The 9,045-nt window shown below is 46.1% G+C and overlaps 1 protein-coding gene across 1 annotated transcript; it reads right to left on the bottom strand.

Moving 5' to 3' along the window:
• Nucleotides 1-406: 406 nt before the first annotated feature.
• LOC141472149 (lysozyme g-like) lies at nt 407-4,471 on the bottom strand. The gene is made up of 5 exons (XM_074158994.1): nt 4,429-4,471; nt 3,521-3,610; nt 2,297-2,493; nt 1,906-2,044; nt 407-537 (listed from the first exon to the last, which is right to left on the bottom strand). The coding sequence occupies exons 1-5, from the start codon at nt 4,469-4,471 to the stop codon at nt 407-409; spliced, it is 600 nt and encodes a 199-aa protein (XP_074015095.1).
• Between the last annotated feature and the right edge of the window lie 4,574 nt (nt 4,472-9,045).

Genomic DNA, 9,045 nt, shown 5'->3' on the forward strand with positions numbered 1-9,045 from the left:
GAGAGGCAAGGAGGTGGATGGAAGAGATGGGAAGAGCACAGCCAATGCCCACGGAGAGCTGCTTGCATGCCCGCACCTGGGGAACACACATACAGCCCCGTGTTCTGCTCTGAATGAGAGGAGGCACCTTCCTCACCCAGCATTTAAACATCACTGGTCTGTCCCTGCCTACCTTTCAAAGGCCCCAAGCTCATGGTTTCTCATCCCTGCAGGTCCCCTGGAAGGCAGTGCTGAGCTTGCACGTCGGCGAGTGTGGAGCTGGGTTTGCTGGAGTGAGCAAGGTGCCTTTGCCATTGCCACCAGCATCGGTCCTGCCAGGAGACGCGAGGAACTGCTCTGGGTACTACAATCACTACTGGGCTAGTCTATGTAGAGGAGGGGCTTGGTGGCGGGGTGGGTTTGTGACCTAGAACCCATGTGTCTTAAAGTACTGGGCTCGCCTAATCACGCTGTTGACGTAGTAGTTGTCTCTGTCGCATGGGTCATCCTCGTAGACCTGGAAGTTTCCCATTTTTGCACGGTAGGTGCAAATTCCCCCTGGAAAGAGTTAAAAGGAGTTGTTACAGGCTTATAAGTAAGAAATAGATACGTAAAAACAAAAATTCCTAGCCAGAAGGGCCATGCATCTCACCAAACCCACGCAACTGCTTGGGAAATTGCTAATTGTGCTTTATTATCAGAAAGCGACTGATTTTGCACAAGCCTTATTTCTACAGTGAAGGAACCCATGGCTCTCCAAATGCAGGTGGGAATGGCATGCTGGTCCCAGAAAAGGGTGTAATCTAAAAAGGCAAGGATGGGAGAGCAAGAAATAACATAGGGTGAACAAAACAGCAGGCAGATAACAAGGACTACAAGCAAACCTGGATCTCACGCTTCCTTGACACAATCAACAGCCTGCCATGATAAGCCTGTTGTGTTGCGGTGCCTCACTTTCTGCCTTCCCCAGTGGCTTTTGTTTGTTTGGTTTCTACCTTATTTATCCACCCGACAGTCATTTCACTTGTAGGATGAACAGAAAAGAGGGTAACTTGAGGCCTGTTCACTTTCACTGAGCACAATGCCTTTCCAAGGAATTTAAAGAGGTCGTGGATACAGCCATTCACCAGTGGTGGCCCAGCTGCTCTAGGTAGTGGCCCTCTATGGGTGTTTGTCACTGAAGTCAAGGGGCAACCTGCCGAGGCTGTGCCTGATACCTTCACCCAAAGCTACATGGGATGCCTCCATGCTGCTGTGGCAGCTCCCAGGCTGGGCTGGTTTCCCACTGCTTCCTACTGCAGAAAAGCTGCCAAGGAACTTGGCGTCCCACCACAGCCTCTGTTCTGCAGGCAGAAACATGGGGGGCCTGTGTTTTGAGCTGCAGACATACTTCTGTATTCAGACCTCTTGCTGGTCTGCTGTTTTGGGTTCCCTCTATTAACTAGAAAACTCGGAGGGGTTTGGGTTGAGGTTTTTTTTTGGTAAGAAATGCTGTAAAATCTGCCAGATTGATGCTCTTTTTCCCTTAAAAGTGACACCAACGAAAGCACAGCACTCCCATCACTCAGGACCCTCTGCCTTATTGTAATACAAACAAGAAATCATCACCTGGTATTAATTAAATGTTGTTAGAAATCTTAGTGTGGTATTTAAATGCCAATAAAAAAGATGCAGTAACAGACCAGCGCGCAGGATACCCCACTGAACCCACACCAATGGAAAGTCCTTCAATGTCCGTACTGAGATGCAAATTGCAAACCAAAGTGCTTAAAGGGAGCAAAAAGCAAAAGAGGGCTGTTAATTTTTTTCTGGTTTAAGAATCTCAGCTATTCCTGCCTTTCCAGGTGCAGGCAATGCAGCTTTCCCTCTTTGCTTCTAGATGTAACCTCAAGCATGTCCCTTTCTGGTACATAGTCCATCACGTACCTCTCAGCTGCTGGTCCCAGGTCCAGTTAGGATGTCTTGCCCGTACTTCATTAATTGCAAGAACCAGGATAGTTGAGCACTGGTTTATGTGTTCTTCGCTATCCCACATTCCAAAAGGTTGGTGTTGCTGCCTGCCAATCTAGAAAAGTCAAGCAAGAAAATAGGGTTCCCTCTGAGCACAACCACCACTGTAGCTTCCCCCTCTTCTTTGTACTCCCGGGATGTGACTCATGGAAGTGACCTATTCAGGATAACACTTAAGCACAACCTTTGATGTAGTAGGAATGCATTTAAGTGCTGTCTTGAACACAGAACAGACATCGTCTAAGGTAAAGCCCTGGGATATACACTACATGGCTTTTGGTTCCTCATACTTATTGTCCTTATGTACCTGCATCAAGCCGTACTTCTGCCGGCCCTGGTCCCAGCCGTTTTCCAGAAGCAGGCCAGCGCGGCTCTCCTGTGAGATGATGGCAGCGATGAGCGCTGGGTCCAAGCACAGGTTTCTGGCTACTCTCTTAATTGGCATCTCATATTTCCTCAGGCGTACGATGTCTGCCTCAGCAGTCCTCCGTACCATGGCAAGTCCTGCGGCGTAGGAAAAGGTAGACTTACACAGCCTCCCATCCAAAACCCTCGCTTTCCCTTTGAGCGGATGTATCGAAGGAGTAACTCCAGTTATGAAGAAAAAGCAACTGCACCGAGTCAGGCAGTGGTGCTTGAGGAGCAACCACAGCCCTGTTGGCTCTGACCGTGGCAAGGGAGCTGCTGTACCAGTACCCAAGGATGATAAGGGGAAGAGGGTGGCTTCTCAGGAGGTGAGACCACACATTTGTGGTCCTCTGCTGCTGCCGCTCCACTGAAAATGTGGCTCTGGAGTCGGAAAAGTGAAATTTCAAAATGCATTTGGAATAAGCAAGAGATGCATCACTACTGACCAGCCAAACTCCAGTTAACAGCTACGTTGTTAGTCTGTGGATAGAAAGGTGGGGTTTTTTTTAAGTAATTTTGGGACAGCTTGAAAACAAGCAAGTGAATTCACATCCACTCTTGGACACACCCCCTGGAGGTCTGGGAGGTCTGAACCTGATGTGGTCGGCTGTGCAGTGACATGGGGCAATAACAGCAGGCAAGAAAGAGGGAAATGGGAAGGAGTTACCAAAAAGGAGTCACCCAGAGGTAGGATGGCTACACACCTGGGACCTTCCCCCTGCAAAACGTGTCTGTGGCAGGTCATTGCTGGCCAGCTCAGCAAACACACCAGCACTCAGGACCTGGCTCTGCGCATCTTCCCCTTTAAGCAGACAGGCCCCAGGGCTCTGTGCCCTGGATGCTGATGCTAAAGGCCTGGCTGATGAAGAAGCTGTTTCAATAGAAAAGGGGTTGGACTATTTCCCTTTTCTTAGAGGCCAAGGATCCTGACTGTGGGACGTGATGTTTTTCTGCCTGCTTCCCAACAGATCTGGAGGTTTCACAGCACCTACCATTTGGGGAGGGGAAGTGTTGGTTTTCCCCTTTTGGCTAATTGAATAGTTTTACCACATGTAATGGAAGGCAAAGCATCTCTCTGTCAGGTACAAACAGTTTGGCAAATCAAGCAATGAATGATACCTACCACAGTCTGGGGCTCTTACAGCTGTGCAGGAGATCGTGGGGGCTTGAAGAGCCCTTACATCACCATAGCAACTGTAACTCATGGATGGAGCTGAAAAATTAAACGGAGGTGTTTGAACACGCAAGATCTCAGAGCACTATCGTACAGCATGCTGCAAGTGACTACAAGTCAAGCATGAGGCATTCATCTAGACCCGTGATCCACATCACCTTGTGTTGGCCATGCTTGTGTCTTTCTCCATCAGTAATGTTATCAACGAAAGCTAGAGAAATTTGTTCTGTTCTAATTGAGTAAGTTGAAACAAATGAAACTAATGACAATTTAGATGAATAGGTGTCTGCCCCGTTAGGTCTAAAGGCCAGTGTGGGAGACGGCAACCACAGCCTCTGCATTTATTTCAGAGAGTTTTTCCCGTTTGATGCCCTCCAACGTCCCTCAGATGCTAGCTGGCAGTACCTGAGCATCCTGGCTGGAATCGTCTCCTGTATCCCTCTGTAACTTGGTGAGGAATTAATTCAGGAGAGTGCTTGCCTCAGCCTGGGCCAATTACCCTGCTTCCTCAGTAACTGAGGGATGAATAGCCTCCATCAAACAGCCTGCAGCATTTGTGACACCATTTCCAAGTAGGCAGAAAGATCAGATAAGATTAGCTGGGAAAATCAAGAGGAGGTATGTCTGTTACTCCCTTTTGGTGTCAGTCCCATGCTCCAGACGTGCTTATTTAAAGGACGCAGGTGGGTGGCAAGCAGCCTCATATGGCAGCCAAGGAGCTTCGGCCACACAGGGTCTTACAGCAGCCTGCGGAAAAGGGACCTTTGGCCTGACCGTGCACCTCCTTTCTGCAGTCGTTCTGCAAATAGTTCCCGGGGGGGCTTTCGACAGCAAACCAAACCCAAATCTCAGCTCACCAACAAGGGCCATAAGGCCCAGCAAGAGCAGTGCAGGCATCATGGTGATGGCTCTCCTCAGCTGTCCCAGAAGACCTGGAAATACAGCAGTTTGCAAAACATGAAGAAATCAGCGCTGATTTTCAACAGCCCTGTAGCAAAACTTGTGTGCCAAAAGCTCCCACCCAAGGCACTGGATGGGGATGGCATTAGCTGAAGATGGATTGGGGAGCAGAGTCACCCTCACTGCAGTACAGTCTCCTCCTCACCCGCACTCGATGCAACCGCCAGCTTCAGAAAGTGTTGGTGGGAGGAGAAGCAAGTGATGGGAGCCCTGTCTGCTTTTTATTTCCTCCTTGTTTGGAGGATACAGGCTTCTTCTGAAGCTGAATGTCTCCTCCATCTCATGTGCCACTACACCGTCACACTGAGAGGGAAGGGTCAAGCCTGGGGAGCTCGGGAGCAGGGAGGTCCCCTTTGGCAGCCTGGGACCATTTTCAGCCCCGTCACTTTATATCTCTCGATCACAAGACCCCTTCTGAGCACCCTTATCATGTCTTTACAATGAGAAGGTACTGTACATTTGCTTTGAATATGTGTGTGTTTGAAGTCTAATGTGCATTCATTACTTTGCCTCTCTGTTCAAAAGGCAATGGGATTTTTGCTTGGCTTTTGGAAAAACGAGTTTTCAAAAATCAAGCAATATGACCCTTAATCCTCTGCTAAGAGCATGCAGGGCAAAGATTTTGCTGGTAAAATAATATTTCTGCATTAATTCCTGTGTGTGGTAATGGCAGATAATCACTTTAGTAATAAATGCGTCTGTTGTGTTTATTAATAAAACCCAAAAATGTCATCAGATAGTAGCTATCAACTAGAAAAAACATTGGCTGTACCTGCCTTGCTGGTGAACGTATTTAAACTGAGCAGTTTTTATGGCTTACAAATGTTTTGGGTTTGTTTTTTTTTCCCCCAAGAGGGTTTCAAATACAAAACACACCCCGAGTCTTGTAGGCAATCATCACGCAATGCTATTAACACTTGAAAATGCCTTATTGATTTTAATAATGTGTGACCTTTTCTCTAGCCTGTATTTCTATTACAAACCAGACTGCATGGATGCACAAACACAAGGAGCCCACCGGTGTCATCGGAAAGACTCCCTTGTCCTGAGTGAGCTTATTCAGGCCAGCAAACGCCCACGGCTGGAGCTAGGTACATGCAGTCGCACAGTTTGAGCTGTTAGCACTGAGCATTCGCAAGCCCAGATCCATAGAGTTGACCCAATACCTATGAATTCAATGACAAATCCATATGGGGTCCCATTTAAAGCTACAGGCTGTAGCTGTTTCCACATGCAGAAAATGGCTAGATTGTAAAGTTTTAAGTTATCATCAGCCTTATTTTTTTCCCCTTCCATCACAAACATCGTCACAGGCCTTAGCCAGAAACAGCGTAGCAATCACAATATTGACAAAATGCTAAATCAAAACAAAATCAAGGCTCCTGGCTCTAAATAAATATTCTACAGGTTAATTCAGACTCACCTCTCTTCAGTCGGCCGTCCTCTGAGGCAGGTCACTTCATGACTTTTATATATATGTGGATGAAAAGGTACCCACCCTATGGGCTTTGGAATGTTAATTCCTACCTAGCGTGATGACATTTGTTTTAAAATACAATAAGTAATATATATTAAGAGCTTAGAACTCTTACGATTCCTTTCATCCAAAGATTTGCACAAGCAGTGGTTAGTAACACTCAGGACAACTCTGTGAAAGGAAATAAATACTGTTTTTCCTCAATCAATGAACACATTGATGCACAATAAATGACTTGCAGAAATCATTGCAGTGAATCAGTGGCAGAGGCCAGGCAAAAAACAGATCCCTGTCTAGCGCTCTCCTTGCGTTGCATCTCAGATCTGTCTGGACACATTTCTGGAAGGGTTTTTGTCATCTTTCCTCAACGATTCTGGGTTGACAAGCTTTTAACTGAGTACCGTACTTTCATATGAATTCCAAAAAGGACAATTAAAGAAAAGCATCTCACAGCTTCATGGCTTGCATGGAGCCTAATTCAGGAGGGTGACTTGAATGCTTTGAGAGCACAGGCAGAGTTTGACTTTCAGGTTTGGGGAGGTAGGATGCTACAGCTGAAATGGGGAGGAAGGGAACTGGTCTCAGCAGCTGAAGCCAGTGGGGGGACACAGAGGGTCTCTGAAAGACTTGCACCGTGCGGCCAAGACACTTTTCACACATGCAGAACATCTGAGTCGCTTGGAGATTGAAAGAGGCTGATGCCCTCTAAGCCTGTCCCCTTTGCCGTATTTTTCTCTTGTCCACATTCTGTCCGGCATGGGTGGAGGCTAGGAAAGCAAGATTTTCTTCCAGTAGCTTTCTCTTTGCTATTTCATACTTCACAAATCCATCAATTCCCTCTCTTTTGGGCTTGAGACATGGTGGGTAAGAAACACTGTTTTGGCCAGATACTAATTACTGGGTTCAAACCAAGCGATGGTTATTAGTCTGTAAAGCACAGGAGATTATTTGACAGCCCATGACCCGACAGAAGGGATGTATACACAGCTGTGATATGATGCTACCTCTGATAGGCTGAAGGGGGGATGACTTAGAAGGCATCTTTCTGTATATGACTAAAGCAGCTCCTTCTAAATGGCAGGACTTCATAAAGAGATCCAGAAACACGCTGGACTGATGTCCCTGAAAAACGTTACCTTCTTTCATAACACCACTGAACCTCTTCTTATATTTTTCTTTATTATTCTTGGTATTTTGTTTAGAAGCACAAGTTTATGGATTCATATGACATTGTGAGACTCTAGAAGGACAGCAAATTGCTAGCCCTCATGGCTGATGGTAGGGAAAATACATAAAAGCCATGAAAATACAACATAATTATTAAATTAATATTTATAGAATCATAGAATCATAGAATGGTTAGAGTTGGAAGGGACCTTAAAGATCATCTAGTTCCAACCCCCCTGCCATGGACAGGGACACCTCCACTAGAGCAGGTTGCTCAAAGCCCCATCCAGCCTGGCCTTAAACACTTCCAGGGATGGGGCATCCACAACTTCCCTGGACAACCTGTTCCAGTGCCTCACCACCCTCACACTAAAGAATTTCTTTCTAGTATCTAATCTAAATCTCCCCTCTTCCAATTTAAAACCATTACCCCTTGTCCTATCGCCACACTCCCTGACAAAGAGTCCCTCCCCATCTCTCCTATAGGCCCCTTTCAGATACTGGAAGGCTGCTGTAAGGTCTACCTGGAGCCTTCTCTTCTCCAGGCTGAACAACCCCAGTTCTGTCAGCCTGTCTTCATAGGAGAGGTGCCCCAGCCCTCTGATCATTTTATATTAAAGAAAAAGAAAAAAAAAGGTTATAATTTAAAAACAAACAAACCAACCAATCTGTAGTTTTAAGCCCATTTTGCCTTTGTCTAATTTTTAAACATAAAGGGTGCCAGTACATATTCCCCTTCTGCTGGATTTTGGTCAGCACAGTGTGTGATTGGGAGGGAGAGGATGGAAGGTCTAGGAAAGAGGAGAAGTTCACTTATCAAATGATACCTGCGTTTTCTTCAGCTTAAGAAGCAGGAAAGCTTCCTGGTGTTCACAGGGGCATCCTGGCAATAAGCTGCAGTCGGTGACCACAGACATGGCTTCCCCATGGTCTTCCGCTGACACCGTTGGTTACACTGAGCTGAAGGGAGTACAGAGTGGACATAAAATGCTACTGGACTGAATGGCATTTTCCACCTGTTTTACATAAGCTTGAAAGGAGTGCACCGGAGACCTAAAGCACACCAAGATCCAATACTACCAGTTCTTTCCTACTCACAGATTTTCACTTCCCCCCCCATGCCAAGTGATCTACCAAAGTGAATTTGGTTTTTTTTCATTCCACTTAATAGAGATGTGATCAAAATGGAGCATCATTTTGAAAAGCATTATGTCTTGCACATGCTATTCTCCTTCAGGTCGAGGGTGATATCATCACATTTCACTGGGCGGCGAGAATGCTATCTAAAATTACCTGGAACAATACCCGTACTAATTACTGTCTCTGTTGTGAGTTTCAACTCTGGTTTCATAACATCAGCAGGGAGATGCATTTCTCAGGTTGTTCCTTTTGTCTGGGACGTAATTATACATAACACCAGGTATTCACAGACTTTATAACTGCTTTATAGGGCACAACAACTGACGCATGTCACGGATGCCTACCACTAACTGGCCAGTTAAAGATGCATCTGTAGCATCACCTCAGACAAGCCCTCTAGAGTTGTTTTTCCCAACTTTTAAAGGGACACGGCCAGTTTAATAATTACATTTTCATTGATTTTCTTTTCTACATCTAGTACGCCTATAAGTAATGATAGCAAAGGTCTTCAGACTTGTAAGACGTGAGGCTCTCAGCTTTCACTGTGCTTAGAAATGAACGGGTGCTGAGAGCCCCAATATCTTCCTTTATCTTGCCTTTCTGAAAAAGGCAGGTGGCCTTGAAATGACATCCTGCTCTGCACAAAGCAGCTCTCTGGTCATCACGTAAGATAACTAAGACCAGAGGTGTTTATGAGGGGGAAAAAAAGTATTTTTCTTTCTGTTCTCTA

Source organism: Numenius arquata, chromosome 1 (assembly GCF_964106895.1).
Source record: "Numenius arquata chromosome 1, bNumArq3.hap1.1, whole genome shotgun sequence".
Classification (NCBI taxonomy): domain Eukaryota; kingdom Metazoa; phylum Chordata; class Aves; order Charadriiformes; family Scolopacidae; genus Numenius; species Numenius arquata.